Here is a 21,998-nt window from a genome sequence, read left to right as displayed (position 1 = left end):
CCAGGCCACAGCAGAGGGAGGCCCGCATACCACACACACACACAAAAAAAAAAAAAAAAAAAACAAACAAAATTGGAAAATTATTTAAAAATAATCATTCCAAGGATTGATTTGTGTGCGATTAATGAGGAATAAGTCACCTTTGTCACCTGGTACTACGATTGGAAGATCAAAAACCCAGAATCTTAATGACAGAACTGAAGTCAAACACCCTTCCCGCAGTCCTCCCTCCTTATGTGGCCACTTGTCCCAATGTGGGGTTCAGAGGATGTGATTCCCATTTCCCAAGGTGATGGACGCAGAGGCTGGCTCAAACCACGTTGAGTCTCAAGGCCACTTTGTAAACCCTTTAAACCAGATTTATTTTTACAGAAGTAGGATTCAAACTTGTGTCGACACCTGGAGTTTGGAGGTAAATGTAGGCATTCTAGCAGCTGTGAAAGACATTTTCTTCTAGAAAAGAGGCAGGAAGCTTCTTATCACATAGGGAATGTCATATATGATTTGAAGACACTAGCCATTGAAAATGTGTAATAAGTAGAAGGTCCAAAGTTGTATCCCAACCCAATGAACCAGGTTTTCTCAAAAGCCTGACCTTTGATTGGCTCTTTCTGAGAGATGCTTTATTTTTTCACCACCAGCAAGACACACATTCAGGATGCTTTGTGCAAAAAGCATAATCCTGAAAAATTAGATATAGAATGTTAATTTTTATATTTTGAAAAGTTTAAAAAAAAATTTTAAAGTTCCAAGATTAATTTAGTAGGTACCCAGTGGTCAATGTTAACAGCCAACTCTCAAGAGGAAAACAAAGCTCTGAGTTGTAGGACTTGCTGATTTCTGTGAATTGGTGTGAATACTTCCAGCTATCACGGTGATATCACTGAATGGGGAGCTGGAAGGATCTGCACACAGTCTACCCTTCCCGGGGTGATCCAGCTGTAGCTCACCACTGAGCGGACCCAACAGCCATAATTAACAAATGTTAACAATTTTCGCATGACATCTTTTCACAAAAGAAATAAAACGTTGTGAATCATGTTGAAACCCTCCTTGTTTCTCTCCACAGATCCATCTTACCTTCCTTCCCCAGAGACAACCGTCTCAAGAATCTGGTATGTATTCTTCCAGATTACACTTTTATACTTTTACCACAAATATATGTAGTCAAAGCAATACATCGTTATGCTTTGCCTACTCTGAATTTTGCCTAGTGCTATCATGTTGTACATATTCTTCAACTTTCTTTTCTCTTCAATATTATGTTTTTGAAATTTATTCATATTGATGCACGTAGAGGCAGTGCATCCATTTTAAGTGCTGATTGTGCTCAATTATGTGAAAATATCACAACTTATTTATCTATCCCCTTATTAATGGACTTTCAGGTTGCTTTCAATTTTGCTAATAAAAGTGATGTTGGAAGCACCCTACAGACAGTCTCCGTATGCAAGTTTACTGTCTCTAGAAGTGAAGTGAACAGACTGTAGGGAGCTCATTTTCCACTTCAGTAATATTGACAAATTGTTCTCCAAGTGGTTATACCAATTTACACTCCTGGCAGAACTATTTGCAGGTTTCTCATTTCCCATGGTCTTGCCAATTTTTAGTATCATCAGACTTTTAAAATGTTGCCATCCTTAGGGCATGAGATGACATCTCATTTTAACCTGAATTTCCCAATTACTAGTTAGGTTGAACATTGTATTAGTTAGGGTAAAGCTAAGCTGATGTAACAAAGAGGCCCCAGGTACAGTAGTTCTCTCTTGCGTAACCACCTTGCGTTGGGCAGTCAGGCTGGTATTCGGGGATCCTTCCCTTCGTCACACTGCCATCCCTTAGGTCATCCTCCTCGTCCCCATGGTTGAAGTTGGGTAGTTGCCACACACTAGCTTTTGGAAAAAAATTAGAGAGTTTCTGAGAAAGCAATTTTCTTACAGGCAAATAAGGCAGAAGCTGCACACACTCCTTCAACTCACGTTCCATTGGCGAAAGTTAGGCGCATCCTTAGGAGGCGCTGGGAGTCGTGGTCCCTGGCTGGGCAGCTATGTGTCCAGGAGGAAGGGGGGAGGGGGACTAGCTTTCCTTCTCAAGCAGGTGTTTGTGTGTCTTCTGGGCCTCCTTTTCCATGACTCAGCTGGTAAAAGTTTTTGTCCATTTTTATTTTGTTTGCTTTGTCGTATTGATTTATAGGAATTCCTTACATATTCTAGTTTGCCTATTTAATTTATACAATAAATCTGATCATTTAAATGCACCAGTGCACATACATCAATAAAGATATTTAAAAATATTTTAGCATACATTTAAAGGAGTTTGTTATTTAAACAAGTCATATATTCCTTTGATAAATTAAGATTCTTTTTATAAAATGAATAATTACCATTTTAATGGCAAGGTCGTTAGGCTAATATAAGTTACTCAAAGTTAAAACTTAGGGAAAGTGGTTTCTTAGACTCAGTTGAACCAACTGAACCCACAGGAGAATCTGGCAACACCTAGGACATTGTGGTCAATTTCTTAACCACTCGGAGTTTCCATTTTCTCGACTGTAAGGATGATATTATTTGCTCTGCCTCCTATATGAGATTGTTATAAGGATCAACAAGGTAATGTAGAGAAAATGCCCCATAGGGAGCAAAGTTTACACCATTGTTAGGAATTAGAATTACAGATAGGACTTCAGTAGATGCGTTGGATTTCAACTGAAGGTTCCTGAATCTAGTTTCTGGTTCCCCTTGACACTCTCTATGCACTGTCTACACCTTACTCCCTACTCCAGACCAGGGTGGTCCTGGGTTTGTGGGCTGTATGGTTGGAGCATCCATGTGAGATTCAACGCCCCTGAGGGCAGCCTGGTAGCCTGGCTTTCCAGCCTGTTTTCAAGCAGTTCTCAGCTAAGCCTCTCGTTCAAGTGGGGCCGTGCAGTTTCTCTCACTGGTTCAGGCCAACCCAGCTTGTCATCCATTACCGCCCTCACGGGGGACGGTTCTCAGTTTCCCAGCATTTGCACCCAGCCTGGCACACACGCTCGGAGCCCATCCCGCTGGGTGAGCAGTGCCTCCGCCTGACCCCCCAGCTCTTCTCCCCGTGTCTCTGCTCCAGCTCCACGCTACATGAGGGCCCTCAGGCTCTGCCAAGGAAGGGGGGGCGGCCAGAGAGGGAGAGTATGGAGGATGTCCTGGAATGTGATTTTGCTTTATTCGTGATAAACCAACTTTTAAAAGTTAGAAAGGAGAATTTTAACCATATGTTGAAGAAATGAGTATATAGTATAAGTCTCGATCTTTCATTGCTGTGTTTGAATTTTGTTTTAAAAAGGAGAACAGTGGTGCTTTTGTGACAAAATGCAGGACATCTTTTTACCCTGTGCAGCCTAAAACTGCAGGTGTTAGGCAGGCCCAGCGGGGTGGGGGCTGTGAGCTGAGGTGGCCATGCAGCAGCCAAAGAAGGGATGAGCAGGGTGGGGGTCTCTGGCCTCCCTCCACCCGGGATGGGGTCAACACTCATTCATTTCCTAAGCGTTTGCTGAGCAGCTCCACATGCCAAGAGATGTCCCAGGTGCTGGGATGTAGCACAGGCTGGGCAGGTGACGTCCTGCTCTCATGGAGCTTAAATTGTAAGGCCAGAGACAGACAAAGACACACATGATAATGAAAATATGCAAGTGTCAGTTACTGGTAAGTGCTCTGGAAAGATTTTTGAAAGGGTGATGAGAAAGAGACTGGGGTCATCAGGGAAGGTCTTTTTGAAAAAGTGACATATGAGCTGAGATCTGCATGATAAGAAGGAACAACTCATGTAAAATTAGGTGGGAGAGCACACAGGGCAGAGGCTCAGCTACTGCAAAGGATCAAAACTAGGATCAAGTTTAACAGGTCCCCGTGGGATAAGGAGGAAGGCCAGTGGGCCTGGAGTGAGGGCAGAGGGTAAGGAGGTGTGTGTACAGAGGGGGCTGGGGCCAAACCATGCAGAGCTGTCGGGGAGGGCCTGAATCACAAGTCCAGAAGTTTAGTTCAGAATGGGATCCACCTTGGGGGGCTCCTGGGGCCATGAGGAAGCCGTGGTTCTCAGAATCAGGGAGTTGGCTCAAGGATCAGCCTTTGGGGGTCAAGGACAGACACTGGGAAGATAGGAGCTCTTACTGCAATGGTACCTGCCCTGGAGGAAGGGACTAGCAGGTACTGGGTGAGTTGTGATGGTCTCATGTGGCCAAAGTGAACCCCCAGGACAAGGCAGGACAGACAGACTCCCCCTTGGTGAGGACTGAGGAGGGCCCCGTGGCTCTCACCTCCACGAGCATCACAGAGGCATCAGCTCTGCCCCTTGTAGCCTGCACCACAGGCCCGGGGCAGGGAACCAGCTCCAGAGCCCGCTTGCTTGAGTACAGAGCTCCAAGTGGACCGCAAGCATCCTCACCTGAGCCAAGCCTGACGCTGGCAGGTCACTTTGGCAGGGAGGTGGCAGCTATACAGTGCTGGGCAAACTGGGAGAGACCGCCAAGATGGAAACCATCTTGCTTCTGAAGAGTCGGGATCAAATTCAGTGTTCTACACCTTTGGCTTGAGGCACAAACCAAGCCAAGACTTTCACATCCTTTGACGTTGTAGATCAACCACCTGGTGAAGGTGGTCGTTCATTTTCAGATCCAATTATGCATCTCACCTGGTGAAGGGGTGCACGGGTGGATTTGGTCATGCATCTCACAGGCAGATGCCCTGCGTTAGGTCAGGAACAAACTGAGGCTTTGCGTGCAGAGTAACACCCCAGGATTCCAGAACGTGTCTATTTCAAAGGCGGCACCATGTCTAACTACAAGGTCCTTAATTTTTGCAGCCAAGAAGAACTCCAGACAGCCCCGAAGCTCATACTCTTCTTACTAGACTGTCCTGTTCTCCTGAGTAAATGTGTCCCTAAACTTTTTATTTTTTGTAGTAAAATTAGTCCATGATTTAGGAGTTCAAATGAGGCATCTTTCATGGAGAGATACTATACAATATTAAATTAAAAGTATATTCCTGTTTGCTTAGTGGAAACTATATAGACAGATAATATACGTGACTATGACATCACATTAGGAACTTTCTATAAAAAGTTAACAACGGGAACTTCCTTGGTGGCACAGCGGTTGAGAATCCACCTGCAAATGCAGGGGACGCGGGTTCGAGCCCTGATCCGGGAAGATCCCACATGCCGCGGAGAAACTAAGCCCATGCGCCACAACTACTGAGCCTGTGCTCTAGAGCCCATGAGCCACAACTACTGAGCCCTCATGCCACAACTACTGAAGCCCACGCGCCTAGAGCCCGTGCTCCACAAGGGAAGCCACTGCAATGCGAAGCCCACGCACCACAACGAAGAGTAGCCCCCGCTCACCACAACTAGAGAAAGCCCGCATGCAGCAATGAAGACCCAACGCAGCCAAATATAAATAAATAAATTAATTAATTTTTAAAAAGTTAAACTATTATTATTTTTAATAGCAGCTCTCACTTCTTGGTGCCTGACTGTGTTCTCGGCCCTGTGCTGAGCACATTTTACATGACCTCATATTCCCTCTCTTGTGCCATTGTTTCTGAGTAAAAGTAATGTACTCAAGGAATACCAGGGCTTGGACAGTCATCTGGTCTGACTTACATCATTTGACTTATAGCAGATTTTCCATTAATGTAATCTTCTTCACCTCATGGGACTTGGGTAATCACTTATTTGTACTTCTTTCTTTTTCTTGGGAGGACTAGTGCAATAACAAATTAACTAAGTGCTTGGATCGTAGAGATAGAAGGGGCTGTGAGAGGCCTGAGCTGGCCTCCTGCCTTCAGATGACTGCGCCTGGGGTAGGGTGGATGGCAGGCAGGAGAGGTTAACTCACCTCCTCAAGGCCACAGTCTGGGTCTCCTTCTAAGATCCTGTCTCCTGCTCAGATCTCCTTCCCCTAAACTGAGCTTCCATGTGGCAGTGAGTGTCAGTAGGTGTTGAGATGTAGCACATCCGTGCCCTTGGTTCTCCTTGACAAGCTACACTTTCAGAGCATGGATTGAAGAGGTGAGGATGAAATAAAAAATGCTTCCTGCAAATGGCATATTGTGCTTTTAACTGGCCAATTTGGAAGAATTTAGGAAAGGCAGCTAAAATTAAAGCCATGGCTCAGAATAAGCATCACCCAAGGGACAGGATCACAGCCGTCTTCTTCCAGCACCACCTGTGACAACATTCTACCCAGATGATGAAACGAACATGCTCCCTCTGGCTTCACTTCTACTCAAGCACATCTGCTCCATCCCTCCCATCTGCTAACACCCCAAACCGCAGGGCAGGATGGCCTGAGGATGCAGGGAAGGTGTTGAGGGGAACTTTCTGCCAGTCTCAAGTGGTTTTTAAATTGTAGAAATGCTATTTAGCATAGAGAGGGCTCGTTTTATGGTGTGTGTGGTGGGGTGGGTAGGGAACACTCTCTCTGATGATTGTGCCTAAAAGCTGGTCTTTCCTGACCCACTAATGAGGTTTCCTGAATGGCCGAGAAATAGCCTCTCCCCCCATGAAAAAAGCCAGCCCCAGAAAAATCCCTTGCGAGACAGAAAAATCTGAACAAACATAAACCAGACATTGATTTAATGCAGATGCTGACACCACAAGGAGCATGAGGAAAAAGGGACAATTTGGGGAGAAGCAGTGGCAACTCCTGAAAGGAAGGGGAAAGCAAAAGAATAAACCAAAAGACCAACAATTGGTAGCACGGAATTTATCTTGTACCATTCCTAACCCTGTCAAACAGAGCATGTGCAGAAGTGACTCTGGAAGGGGTAGGGGAAGCATGGGGCTTTAGTAGAGGACAAAGAACCCACCCAAAACATGAGGTCCGCTCCCCCAGGCTGTGAAGCTACCATCTCCCTGCTTAGGAGGGATGAGGCTCAAACTGCACTTATGCTGGCGGATTTATTTACAGATAAATTATATCCCTGTAATTAAGCACATAGACTGAACTGAAATGTGTAGTCACAATACTACCCATCCACACTTGTTGGTTTATACTTAAAAGACCCCTTTGCGTTTCAAGTGACATTTAGGGAGCTGGGTAGTTGGGTGGAGGGCAGGAGGTGGGGATGGAGAACCCCAAGGACAAGCTGCTTTCTGCCCAGCCAAAGGCCATCCTAGGCTGCAACTCTCTTTACCAACTTGCTGGAGAGCAGGGTGGGACGGAGTTAACGCCCCACATGGAAGTTCCATCAGCAGGTCTGGGAGGTGCTGGGGGGGCTGAGTCAGTGGGTGAGTCACACCCCACTCCACCCAGGATCAAACACACAGTGGAGCCTTTCAAGGCAAAGGTGTGAGTCACGCCTGCACGTCGAGCTGGCAGTGCACACCACGGCCTCACCTCTGCGGCACTACTGGCACACCCGACGGCTGCGGAAGCAGTGACTGAATCTGAATCAAGTTCAACTCTATTAAGTGAACCTCTGCAAGGTCAACATCTGCTACTTGCTTTTTTGGCCAGCCAGCAATCTCGAAATGAGTGCGGATGGCTTGGTTAACGAGGCTTTGATAATGGAAACCTGGGTCCTGATTAAATTTTGTGCAGCCTGTGTTTGTGGACGCCAGTGTAACCTGCTGGGTTTCTCAGACTTGTCAATTATATGTCAAAAATTATAACAGCAATTGCCCTTTTGAAAAGTATCCTACAGATAATTAGCATGAAGCTTGTATACGAACAGCTTTGCGTATGTATACACATATATACCTATATATACATATACATACAAATACATATAGTAATATGTATACATACAAATACCTATTGTACTTAATGCTAATGTATCTGTATATATAGGTATATATATGTGTGTGTACATACACAAAGTTGTTCACTGTAGCATTTTTTATTGCAACAGTAAATGTCTAACCATGAATACTCAAGAGTAGGATGTTTTAAATTAGGTTATAGCCCATCTATACAGTGGGATGTTATGGAGGTATTGACGAGAAAAAAGTATACTGATATGTATTAGCTGTTTTACATGCTATAACTTTTTAAGCCTGCTTAAGATATGTTAAGTGAAAGAAAACTATGTGACAGAAAGGATAACGCAGTAGGGGCCCATTTATGTAAAAAAAAAGGTTAGACATAAATATAAATTATGAAGGCTTGGTTCTGAAAAAAAATGAGGAAAATAGCTGTTAACTGAGGGCAGAGAGGGACTGGAGGTCTGGTGAAGGTGGAGAGGTGTGGGTGAGAATTTGTTTGTTAAAATTAGTTGTTTACTTCATGTTTCTTTTAAAATATGCCAAACAGTAAAGAAAGACATGATAAATGCATCCAATATTCAGAGGCCAAACTATCATAACTAACTCACTGGCTGCTGAAAAAATACTTTAAAATGGTTCCAAGTTTCCATAAATAAGGCTTCAAGTGCCCCCAAAGCAACTTCACTGTTCATTGTTTATACTGCCATGTCTTCTCTTTAGCACCATTTTCAAGGAATTGGGGCATTCTCTTTCCAGATTGTTCCTTTCTTAAGAATTCAATCATTGATCTAATAATAAAAGGAAGCTGTTAGAGACTCTGTGTGCCAGATACTACTCATGCTTGATAAATCGCATGCCCAAGGGAATGGGAAAAAAAGCACACCAACAAAAATAGAATTTAATTCACATTGATTAAAACAATGTGTGCCAAACAGCTCTTATTGTGGGGGAGAAAAAAATAGCAACATATATCAAGAAATCTAACAACTGAACATAGGAGATTGTGGCCCCAATAGGTTTGAATTATTCAATAGACTTTTCTTGATTATTTTGTATCAGGCATTATGCTGAAGATGAGTAGCAGGACAGTATGATGAAAGGAAGAGAAAAGATAAAACAATAAGTACAATGCAATGCAATAAGAGGTAAAGTGGAGGCCAAAAGGAAAGTGCATTTAAGCAAGTGCAAAAACCCACATAAACACAAAAGAATGAGGTAAGGAGGGAAAGGTGAGAACACTGCTATTCCTGGGTGTGAAGGGGGCGCATCTCAAGCTGCCTCTTCAGCATGCATCTCAAACCTAATACCCGCCAAGTTGAACTTCTTACCCTCTCCACCTCCTCCATTGGCCCCTCCCATGGTCTGCCTCTTCTTAGTCATGGCAGCCGCATCCTTTAGTTGCTCAAGCCACATGCCTAGGAGTCACGATTGAATCCTCTCTGTAATCCTCTCTCCAAAGTGTCAGCAAATGCTTTTGGCTCCAGTGAAAGGATCCAGAACCCAATCACATCTTACCAGCTCTTTGCTTCCACCTTCATCCAAGCCACCACCATCTCTCGCAGGGCTGCCCCACTTCAATCCATTCTCAGCAGAGCGGACAGGGCGATCGATCCGCATATATGGTAAGACAGATCATGTAATTCTCCAGCTCAAAAACCCCCATGACTCCCATTTCACTGAGTAAAAGCTGAAGTCTTCACTGTGGCCGACCAAGGCCCTGAATGATCTGACCCTCCCATCCCTCTTACCTCTTTCTACTCCCCGACTGGCCGCTCCCCACCCACCCCCCCGGGAGCCTAGCGCTCCCCCCAGCCTCCCCGAGCCACACTTCTCTCCCCCTCCAGTTTTTACTCAAAGACCCTTCTCCGTAGGCCTTCCTAATCCTCTTACAGAAAATTGCCATCCCTCCTCTTACACCCTATCCTCTTATTTTTTATTTTCTCATAGCACATATAACTATCAAACACTCTATATTCTACCTATTTAGTTTATTATTTGCCACCTACAACCCATCCCCAGAATATAAGCTCCAGAAAGGTAGACATTTTTGTCTGTTTTGTTCACTGATGTGTCCTCAGAACCTAGAATAACACTCAGAATATTACAGGTGTTCAATAAAAATTTGTGAAATTCATGAATGAATGAGTGGGGTCTGAATGGGCTTTGATATTATCAAAACTGAGGTTGAAGGGATAAACAAGGGCCCAGCTCTGGAAGGTGCCACCGTAAGAGCTTTGAACCTCATCAGACAATAGAAAATCACAGGAACAAGAGAGATGGTTATACTATTTGTTTGCATGTAAATATATACACAACATAAAGAATGCAGTGGGGTGCGGGAAAGCACGTCTGGTATTTTTGCCATAAACATCTTTGCTGCAAGCAGTTTCATTGCACAGCTATCTGGCTGTAGGACAGTTTTGCTCTAAAAGATAAACCAACTGGGTTTCAGTGCCATTAAAGACAATAAAAAGATGCACCTAGTAATTCACAACAGTCTTCAAGAGCATTAATGATCCATTCTTTGGCTGATTTAGATACACCACTTGTTCTCTCCTGCACTTTTAACAAAATTTATCAATATTAACAATATTAGAAGTTGGAGGCAAAAGAAGCATCAAGGTCCTCCTACCCACTCAAAAGAAATAGTTATGTGATTCCTGATGAGTGTAAGTTTCTTGAAAATGTGAAATTTTTTGCCATTCGATAATGGAGAACATGATGTAAATGGAATTTTGGTATTTGGCACAGAATGTGGCTTCCTTGATTTGGTGGAATATAAGGACTAGGTATGTGATGGAACATTTCAGTATAGCCCAGATATGTTCTAGCAGTTACATATGTTCCATATACTGATGAAAAATAGCAGTGTCCCTGTCTGTTTGTTTTACTTCCAGGGAAATCTGGAGAGACTTGCAGCAAATTTTTTTATATCATAAAGAATTTACGTCTGACATTAGATCCTGAATCCTTAATGATCAACATTGAGAAAGAAAGTATCATCACTTTCTCTAAGATATACCCCAATACAACTATAACCCTGAATCTACACATTTTAAAGGTAGTCAAATATTTTTTTGTGTTTTCATTTTTTACAATAAAATCTTAAAAATTTTTTGTTATTAATTTGTCATGTTTCATTATGTCCTTTTAATCTTTTTTTATTATGTCCTTCTTATCTTTTACAATAAAATTGTCTTACAGCCAATTAGTTGTGCAGCAAAACTCCTTGCAGCAAAGATTCTTACCACAAAAATACCTGGAACTGGGGAAAAGGCAGGGAAAAGAAAAGCTCAAAAATTATTGCAATGATATTTGACAGTGAGGATGGAAAATGTGAGATTCCAGAGATATTTCAGAGTAGAATTCATGACATGTAGTAGCTAAATTCATGTGGAAGTTGAGGCAGAAAGAGGACCCAAGGTAACTGAGTTTCTAGCCTGGGTGAAACAGGAGGGGAGGGGGCAGGGCACAACTTTTGAAAGAATGACATAGCCCGAGGACATGACATAAGAGGATTAGAACCAAATGGGTCCAAGATGGTGGACAAGTCGACTTCCACTAGACCTTGAGCCTCAGTATATGCTCATTGTAACACATCAGCAAGCTAAATGACACAGCCACAGGAGCCATGACAGTTCCAAGGCCAACCATAATCAAAAAAATGGGCGGTGGCCCAATTCCTGGAAATCCCTGCCCTTCCAGAAATAGCTGGAATACTCCTCCCACTCATTAGACTATAAAATTACCCACCACTATAAAAACTGACAACCCCATACCGAGGTGCCTTTTCTCACCTTCTGAGATGGCCCACGCTCTGCCTGTGGAATGTGTTTTTCTCTAAATAAATCCACTTCTTACCTATCACTTTGTATCTCACTGAATTATTTCTGCGATGAGACATCAAGAACCCTAGCTTCATTAAATCCTGAAACCATGTGTGTGATCTCAGTTGGAAGACTGTGGGTTTTGGCCGGTTTCAAGTCCTGGCCGTGTGGGTTCAAGTTCCAATCTGGCTTTAGGCTGGGTTTGAGTCCTGGCACGTGGGTTCAAGTCCCAATCTGAGGTGCACAGTTTCGTGGGTGTTTGGGAATGTGTTTAAATGCCATTAAGTAAAGGTAGAACATATGACCTGCAAGGAATGTACTCAAGGCCAATCAGGAGGAAATTCAGGCTGATAGGCCTCTGGACTTTATAACTGATCTCATGCTCTGAGTCAATTTTTACATCTTGCACAAGTGACTTCCTGTGGCAGATGGTGGACAACTGTCTGTCCTTCTGGTCCTTAAATTCATATTCCCTTATATGAACTGGAATTTAAGGCTGGAAATGTGGGGAGGTTAAAAATAAGCAATTCACACTTAAACTGGAGACACTTGATACTTACTGGATAATACTACAAAAATGTTATGATAGAGGGCTTCAGGGTCGCAGAGGGACTTGATGACTGTGAAAGCAGTTCCTATCCTGCTAAGTAGAGAGAGGAGGAGAAATAATAGATAAGGAGACGCTGACATAATATCGCTAACACTGCCTGACATGTCCAGTCATGTCACAGTATTCAGGCTGGGCTTGTTTCCTAAAGGCATCTTAGGACGTACTTTGAATACAGATAGACTTGTTTGCATAGTAAACACATAAACATTACTTAGCTTCTGCAAAGAAACACACTTCCTCTCATTTTTTCTGAGCCTTGCAACCCTCTCAGTCTATCTTTCATTTTCTAACTTTTGATGAAGACTTGAATCTAAGAAATGTTTCACTATTTCTTCACACCATTACAAGAAAAATTTCAATGTAATAAAAACAAGAGGTGGCCCGATGATGAGCGGTGGCCCGATGGTGAGCGGTGGCCCGAAGATGAGCGGCAGCTCTCACCTGGTCTCCGTGGTAGGTGGGCTGTCCTGATGCTCCCGCTCCCTGGAATGTCAGTCCAGGGCTGCCAAGTAGAGACAGAAATCCAAGTTCCATATGAAATCTCCTTTCTAAAAAGGTTAGCAAGCAGGTAAAAAATGGTAATGCACGGTGTAGGCCAACAGGGTACACGGAAACTAAACAGGCTTGAGCAGAAGTTTGAATCTGCTTTAGAGTTTATAAAACTCCTTCAGGTACGTTCTCTTGCTTGACTTCACAATGACCTGGTGAGGCAGGAATCTTATCGTTTTCCTTTTCTGATATGGTGGTAACCTGAGGGAGAACAGCTTACCCCGATTATGTAAATCCACCCTTCTCATGTCTGAGCCTCCCAGCCCAAACCTCATGCTCTTTCCTCTACTCCATTTTGTTGTTTTAAATGTGGAAAAAGTTTGAGACAAACTTTACATTCTGGTTACCTTCCTTTTCTTTTCCTAGTTCTACAAATTATTTGAGACCAAAATAAATTATATACTGGGAATGTAAATTGATGCAGACACTATGGAAAACAATATGGAGGTTTCTCAAAAAACTGAAACCATATGACCCAGCAATCCCACTCCTGGACATGTATCAGAAAAAAACCAACAACACTAATTTGAAAAGAGCCATGCACCCCCATGTTCATAGTAGCATTATTAACAATAACCAAGATATGGAAGCAAAACCTGTGTCTATCAACAGATGAATGAACAAAGAATATGTGCTACATATATTCAATGGAATACTACTCAGCCATAAAAAAAACAATGAAATTTTGCCATTTGCAACAACATGGATAGACTTGGAGGGCATTATGCTAAGTGAAATAAGTCAGACTGAGAAAGACAAATACTGTATGATATCACTTATATGTGGAATCTAAAAATTACAACAAACTAGTGAAATAAAAGAAATAGACAGATACTATAGAGAACAAGCTTGTGGTTACCTGGGGAGAGGGAAGAGGGGTGGGGCAAGATAGGGGGAGGGAATTAAGAGGTACAAACTACTGGGTATAAAATAAATAAGCTACAAGGATACATTGTACAGCATAGGGAATAGAGCCAATACTGGATAATGATAAATGGAATATAACCTTTAAAAAATAAGTTGTGTATGTGTAATTTCATTGAACTCACCTTATAGATTATGAGAAAAAAATAGATTAATCATGAAAAATGCAGCAAAGTTTACTATTCTTCAAAATCTTAGATAACTTGATTAGTTAAGTGCTTGCTACTCTTGTCACTAGCCCCAGGTAGGTAAGTTAAGTCTAACCTTAGGGGAGTGATGTGTGTTTGTCTCCTCCTGTAACATGTAGACTTATGTCTCAAAAAATAAGCACAAGAAAAATAAGGTACTTAACTATCTATAGCCTGTCAAGAAGACAAATGAGAGACTTCATATTACCTTGCATTAAGGCTTTAGACATCCTTCCTGCATACATGATCGTATTTAATCACATTGATCCTATTTGAGGCTATTGCTGTCCTCTGGAGGGAGATGAGGAAGGTGAGCCTCAGAGACATGTGTTTGCTGAGTTCATACTGTTTGTGAGCAGAAACCAGGAGACTAGACTCCGGGCTCAGATTTTCATACAAGCTCTGCCACTAAATAGCTCTATAACTGAGGCAAGACACTTTTCTCTGGGCATTGGTCCCCTTTTAAATTAAATAACAGATTTTCACAATACAATCTCTAAGCTCCTTCGAGCGCTGACATTGCAGGGTTCAACGACCAGTCCCCAGGCCTCTGATTCCTGGTCCATCCCTTTTTCCACCACCCCACCCTGCCTTCCTCGCTCCAACCTGACAGGCTCTTACTCAGCCAGGAGAGCTGTGATGTCTCGGACCAAACTTGGACACAGGGGCACTGCCCTAAAACCTGAGGAGCCGTGGGGTCAGGACAGTCCAAGAGGGCTTCCCACTGGCCACAGCTCAGAAGAGATATAAGTAAGATCCAGAAGGACAAGGCAGCAACGAAAAACACTGGGTTAACAACAGCCCCCAAACAAGACAAACACTGAAAGCCAAGGATCTCAGCTAAGACTGACGGTCCTGTGCAGCTGCCAGCCGTGAGCGGGCCAGAGGTCAAGAAAGAAGGGGTCATGCAAAGAGGGAGGCAACCATGCGTCGGAAATCAAGAAAGAAAAGTGGCCAGATGGACGCCAGGTGGGGAGCTGATCCGTGATGGCAACAGTCAGATGGCCAGAGTGATTCAGATGCTGGATCAGGGCAAAGATGGTCTCCTCTCTGGGCTTTTACACTGCTTTTTAATCTTTTAGAGTGTAGGGTATAAACTAAAGTGATCATGGTGACCTAGCGAGCCAGAACTTTCTGGATAAAGGAGCAGTGGAATTACAGGTGGAGAGGAGTGGGATTGCTAAATGGACGCGGTTCTTGTCGTTTCCCACACCCAGGCACACCACACCACGTGCGCTATTACAGCCTTCACGTGGACGAGACTCTGCGCTCCGCCGAGCTTGGTGAGGGTCTGGCACGCTGGTGACCCGTGAGATAAGGCTGCCTGCCTGCCTCTGTGACAAGGTCAGTCTTCCTTCCGCTGAAGCCTGTTTCCCCTGAAGTAAACAAGTGTGGAGAAAGGACTTGAGAATTTGGGGTTTGTGAAGAAAGCTTCGCAGATGTGATTGTGAAATTATTGACTTAAGAAGCCTACTTCTTTGGGGTCAGGGGAGAAAATCCTACATCTACTGGACGCTATAGGGGGCGCTGTGACGCACGACGCAGACCCGGCCGCCCGCCCGCCTGGGACGGAAGAGCTCCTCCCAGCCACGGAAAGCGTGGGCGGCGACAGCTCGCTCAGCTAGCTCACTGCCCCGGACCGCCGGCCTCTGCAGGGGCAGCCTTGTCCGCGGTCGCGCTCCCCACGCCGGGGAGCCCACGTCCAGTGAGTGGCTGCTGTGGGCGTCTAAAGGTGCAGCCCCCTCGCTCCAGCTGGGGCCACTCTAGCTCCAGAGCCCCCACCCCCACCCCCGGCGCTGTAGAACTGGTCCTCCCGGGCCCCCTCTGTCTGGTCCTGCCGCACTGATTTCCCCACTTGATTCTGACAGTCCTTCCAGCAAACGTCCTGCAAGTGAGTCACCGCCTAAGTGCTGGCTTCCAGGGTAACCGACCTGCAGCAGACACTCCAACAGGCAAGGAACAATTACTTTAAACAAGATGACTGACTGGGATTTATCAAGTAACAACAACAGCAACAAAAAACAATAGTAATAACAGCTACTTTATTTATTTATTTTTTGTGCGGTACGCGGGCCTCTCACTGTTGTGGCCCCTCCCATTGCGGGGCACAGGCTCCGGACGCGCAGGCTAAGCGGCCATGGCTCACGGGCCCAGCCACTCCGCGGCACGTGGGATCCTCCCGGACCGGGGCATGAACCCGTGTCCCCCGCATCGGCAGGCGGACTCTCAACCACTGCGCCACCAGGGAAGCCCAAACAGCTACTTTAAATGAGCGCTTACTATGTGTCAGGCATAGTCTGTTATCCCATAAAATCCTCACAGCATTGAGTGCTACTGAACAGATATTAGTATCTCCGTTTTACAGATGAGAACACTGAAGTCTAAAGAGGTTGAAGTACTGTTCCCAAGGTCACAGAACTGATAAGATCTGTCTGGCATTTGAACTCAGGTCTGTCTGGTCACAAAGCCTGCACACCACCTCTATTCTAGTAGCCACACTGGAAGCACTTTTGCCATCAGATAGAACTGTGAATCCAAGCAGTTATTATGCAGTGATCACCTCGATATTCTAAGAATCGCATTGTATTGGGAAAGCAGGAAGGTTAGGAGAGAAAGGGAGTCTGGGCAGTGTTTCCTGTGCTTTGTTCTAATTGAAATCAAAGATAAACAGACTTCATTAAGTTCGATCTTATAAGGAATCTTACCTAAATCTATTCTTCATTAGTAATTGTTGAGTTGAATTGTGTCCCCCCAGAAGCTATGTTGAAGTTCTAACCCCCAGTGTGTGACCTTACTGGAAACAGGGTCACTGCAGATGCAGTTAGTTAAGAGGAGGCCATACTGGGGTGAAGGGGCCCTACTTCAACATGGCTGGGGCCCTCAAGACAAGACAGTGTGAAGGCCCGGGGGAGAAGCCATGTGACGGCAGAGGCAGAGATGGAGAGGGGCAGCTGCAAGCCAAGGAGCACCAAGGATCACCAGCCGCCCCCAGGAGCTAGGACGAGGCAGCGAAGGGTTCTACCCAGAGCCTCAGAGGGGGCGTGGCCCTGCTGACTCCTTGGTCTCAGACTTCTAGCCTTCAGAACTGTGAGAGAATGAAGTTCCGTTTTTTTTTTTGTTTTTTTTTTTTTTGTGGTATGCGGGCCTCCCTCTGCTGCGGCCTCTCCCGTTGCGGAGCACAGGCTCCAGACGCGCAGGCCCAGCGGCCATGGCTCACGGGCCCAGCCGCTCCGCGGCATGTGGGATCCTCCCAGACCGGGGCGCGAACCCGGTTCCCCTGCATCGGCAGGCGGACGCGCAACCACTGCACCACCAGGGAAGTTCCGTTTTAAGACACACTCTTTGTGGTACTTTGTTATAGCAGCCACAGGAAACTAGTACAGAATCATGTAAATGCAGAGAAAAACGACAAAGATGTAGCATTTTCTGCCCATCAAGTTTATGTCCACCAAACTTTTTAATTGGAAAAATTCACGTCTGATAAAACCACCACAAGCGGTAGTGTATCAGTAGATGTTTAACAACCAGCTCCAAAAAAAAGGTATTTGTAGGTACGTGTGTGTCAATATATGTCTATAACTGACATAAAGGATATGTAACACAATTTAGAAATAATAAAATATACAGTGCTCTTTATTATCAATTCCATATAGCCAACTGATTCTCACGGAAAGCTTTCTGTTGATTTTTGCTGAATTCCGAATCCGTAGCCAGCCCGGAGTTATAACTGATGAATGAGTCATGACATGAATGTCACTGGTAAGATTATATTTAATTCAAATTCTAGTTAGTAGGCATCTTTCATTGAAGTGAAATGGGTTTTAATAAATGATTATTGTCTCTACCCTAAAATAATAATGGATAACACTTACTGAATATTTACTATGTGTCAGTCTCCATGCCAGGCACAGAGGACACAGCAGCCCGCAGACACAGTTCCTCCTTTGTGGAGCTTAGTCTAAGAGAAGACAGACACTAAAAGAAAATTTAGTGTGCAGGAGATGCATGACACCATTCAGTTTAGGATGCTAAGATACTGAGAGTTTCCTCCCCAGCTGAGGACTGAGTCAGAGGACTGACACTGCAGTCCTAAGGAGAAAGGATGGGTTGGAGGTAACTTTGGTGGGATTTTTGGACATGATTTGGTGATTGGATATAAACACAAAGGAAAAAGAGGAAGGATTAAATACTCAGCTTTGTGGGGTAAAGTACTTTCATTCAATTATCAATTTAACGAATATTTATTGAGCACCTACAAGTGACAGGCAGAATTCTAGGTATTGAGGGTGCAGTGCTGAGCAAGAAAAGGCACCTTAGTGAGACGGACAATCAATGGGTCAATTAGTCAATAAATCGTTAAGTGATGGCTGCTAAGCAAAGCATTAAAATAGGCTGATGTGATAGAGGAGGAGACTTTGGATTAGACTGGGCGGCGGGGGCGGGGGGGGGACCTGTCTGAAGAGATGACATTTGAACTAAGTTCTGAAGAACAAGAACAAGACAACCGTGCAAAGTAGGAGAAACAGCATCACAGGAAGAGGAACTATTTGCTGAAATTCTCCAAGGCAAAAATGAGCTTAGTGCAATGAGAAATGGGTAGGGTTGCCAGATATAGAAATAAAAATACAAGATAACCAGTTAAATTTGAATTTTAGATAACCAGCTATTTTTATTTTAGTATTAATATGTCCCATACAATATTTGGCACATACGTATACCAAGAAAAACTTTGTTGTTTACCTGAAATTCAAATTTAACTGGGTGCATGTAGAAAACTCCTAAAGAATCAACCACAAATTCTTAGAACTAATAGCAATTACATGAAGATTTGTGGACACAAGTTTAATATACAAAAGTCAACTGCCTTCCTATATATCAGCAATGAAAGATTGGAATTTTATTTTATTCTATTTATTATTAATTTTTTAATTTTTTATTTTTTGGCTACACAACACGGCTTGTGGGATCTTAGTTCTCCGATTAGGGATCGAACCCCAGGTCCACATTAACCACTGGACCACCAGGGAATTCCCAACAATTGGAATTTTAAATTAAAAACACAATACCATTTGCATTACCACCAAAAAAAAAAAGAAAAAAGAAAAAGAGAAAGAAAAAAGAGAGAAAAAGAAAAAGAAAAAGAATAAAGAAAGAAACACTTAGACTTAGGAATATATAAACCTAACAAAATATGTGCAAGATCTATATGAAGGAAACTCAAAAAAGCTTTGATGAAAGAAATCAAAGAAGATCTAAATAAGTTCAAGGATAGGCAGAGACAATATTGTCAAGATGTCAGTGCTTCTCATCCTGACCTATAGAGTCAGTGCAGTACCAATGAAAATACCAGGAAGTTATTTTGTGGTTATCAAGAAACTGATTCTAAAGTTTGTATGCATAGGCAAAATACCCACAATATCCAACATAATATTGAAGAAGAACAAAGTTAGAGGACTGACATTACTCAACATCAAGACTGTAAAGCTACAGTAATCAAGACAGTGTAGTACTGGTAAAAGAATAAACAAATGGCCAGTAGAACAGAATAGAGAGTTCAGGAATAGACCTGCATAAGTATAGTCAACGGCTCTTTGACAGAGATGCAAAGGCAATTCAACAGAGAAAGGATAGTCTTTCCAACAAATGGTGCTAGAACAACTGGACATCCACATGCACAAAATTAATCTAGACATAGACCTTACACCCTTCCCCCAAATTAGCTCAAAATGGAACATAGACCTAAGTATAAAATTTAAAACTATAAAACTTCTGGAAGATAAGATATGAGAACATGTAAGTGGTGCATTTGATGACGACTTTTTAGATACAACACCTAACAGCACAATCCATGAAAGAAAAATTCGTTAAATAGAATTTCATTAAAATTAAAAACTTCTGTTGAAAGATATTGTTAAGAGAATGAAAGAACAAGCCAAAAACTGAGAGAAAATATTTGCAAAACATACAAGTAAAGAACTTATTCAAAATAGCACAAAGAACTCAACAATAAGAAAACAAATGATCGGGGGCTTCCCTGGTGGCGCAGCGGCTGGGAGCCCGCCTGCCAATGCGGGGGACGTGGGTTCGAGCCCTGGTCCAGGAGGATCCCACATGCCACGGAGCAGCTAAGCCCATGCGCCACAACTACTGAGCCTGTGCTCTAGAGCCCATGAGCCACAACTACTGAGCCCGCTTGCCTAGAGCCCGTGCTCCACAACAAGAGAGGCCACCGCAGTGAGAAGCCCGCGCACCACAACAAAGAGTAGCCCCCGCTCACTGCAACTAAAAGAAAGCCCGCGCACAGCAACGAAGACCGAACACAGCCAAAAATAAATAAATAATAAAGAAAGAAAGAAAGAAAGAAAGAAAACAAATGATCCAATTACAAAGAAGGTAAAAGATCTGAATAGACACTCATCAAAGAAGATACACAGGTGGCAAATAAGCCTCTGAAAAAATGCTCAGCATCTTATGTCATCAGGAAATTGCAAATTTCCTAACAAACTATACAGCTATTAGAATGATTAGAATCTAAAACACTGACACCACCAAATGCTGGTGAGACTATGGAGCAATGGGAACTCTCATGCATTACTGATGGGAATGCAAAATGGTACAGCCACCTCAGGAGACAGTTTGGCAGTTTCTTACAATGCTAAACATACTCTAACCATACAGTCCAGCAATCTTGCTCCTTGATATTTACTCAAATGAGCTGAAAACTTTTATCTACAAAACACCTGCACATGAGTGTTTATAGCAGCTTTATTCATAATTGCCAAACCTTGGAAGCAATATTCTTCAATAGGTGAACAGAAACGAAGTTTGATATATCCATACAGTGGAATATCACTCAGCAACAAGACGAAATGAACCATCAAGCCACAAAAACATGGAAGAACCTTCAATGTACTCTGCTAAGTGAAAGAAGCCAGTCTGGAAAGGGTACATACTGTATAATTCCAACAATATGACTTTCTGGAAGAGGCAGAATTATAGAGAATAAAATGGTCAACAATTACCAGGGGTTGGAGGGGAATAAGAGGGGAGTTGAGTAGCTGGGGCACCCGGGATCATTAGGTCAGTGAAACTATTCTGTGTGATAATGTAACTCCAAAAAAGATAAACATGTGCCACTAAGCACATGTCATTATACATTTGCCAAAACCTATAGAAGTGTACAATATAAAGAGTGAACTATGGACTTTATTTAATAATAATGTGTTAATATTGATTCACCAGTTGTAACAAATGTATCACAAGATATCAATAGGGAAAATTGTGTGGGAGGATGGAGGTGGTATATGGAAACTCTACTTTCTGCTCAATTGCTCTAAAAATCAAAGTATATTAATTAATAAAAGAATTTAACTGGGCATCCTGTATGTTACCTGGCAACCCTAAGAACACAGAGAAACCCCTGTGGTTGGACTTAGTGGGTGAATGGAGAGTGGAAAGGGATAAACTTAAAGAAGTAGAGAAGGGCCAGAGTACAGAGAGCTTTGTAAACCAGAAGGAGTTGTGATTTCATTCTAAGTGTAATGCGATGCCCCTGGAAAGATCAGTATTTAAAAAATTCTCTCTGGCTGCCATGTGGAGAATGGATGATTCCTGCCGTGGAAGCGGGAAGCCTTTCCAAGGGGCTTGCGTTTGCCCAGGCGGGAAGTGAGGGCACCTTGGCTGGTGGCAGAGGAGGTGGAGAACAGTGGGCAGATCTCTAAAGTGGGGACAGAAACCACGGAGCTTTGTGCTGGGATTGGGGATGGAGAATGAGTGGAAGAGAGGAGACAGACCTTTTTACGGAGATGGTAAAGACTAGGTGTAAAAATTCAAGAGTTTTTGTCCTTTGAGATGTCTATTAAATATCCAAGTGGAGGTGTCAATTTTACTGAGCTAGGGAATGATGTCATTAACTTATACCGGAAACAATGGCAAAGGAGCAGTTTGCATGGGAAAGGTCATAAACTGGATTTTTGACATGTTAAATATGTGACATGGTGAGAGATCTGAATGTATTTGTTGAGTAGGCAGCCACATGTCTTAGTCTAAAGTTGAGAGGAGGGCTTCCCTGGTGGCGCAGTGGTTGAGAGTCCGCCTGCCGATGCAGGGGACGCGGGTTCGTGCCCCGGTCCGGGAAGATCCCACGTGCCGCGGAGC

The 21,998-nt window shown here is 43.5% G+C and overlaps 1 protein-coding gene across 14 annotated transcripts in view; it reads left to right on the top strand.

The window, feature by feature from the left end:
* Nucleotides 1-21,998, top strand: part of PSD3 (pleckstrin and Sec7 domain containing 3) — a 706,021-nt gene that overhangs the window by 70,787 nt on the left and 613,236 nt on the right. For 13 of the 14 annotated variants that reach the window (XM_055081025.1, XM_055081023.1, XM_055081027.1 and 10 more), the window contains one exon: nt 1,070-1,115. In XM_055081025.1, coding sequence (XP_054937000.1) covers nt 1,070-1,115 — 46 coding nt within the window. Of the gene's footprint in view, nt 1-1,069; nt 1,116-21,998 lie in introns of those variants that run through there. The other variant, XM_055081035.1, reaches the window with a different exon arrangement.

The sequence above is a fragment of the Physeter macrocephalus genome, chromosome 20, assembly GCF_002837175.3.
Source record: "Physeter macrocephalus isolate SW-GA chromosome 20, ASM283717v5, whole genome shotgun sequence".
Taxonomy (NCBI): Eukaryota; Metazoa; Chordata; class Mammalia; order Artiodactyla; family Physeteridae; genus Physeter; species Physeter macrocephalus.
Note: the sequence above shows the minus strand (reverse complement) of the source record. Positions and strands in the feature narration are given on the sequence as shown.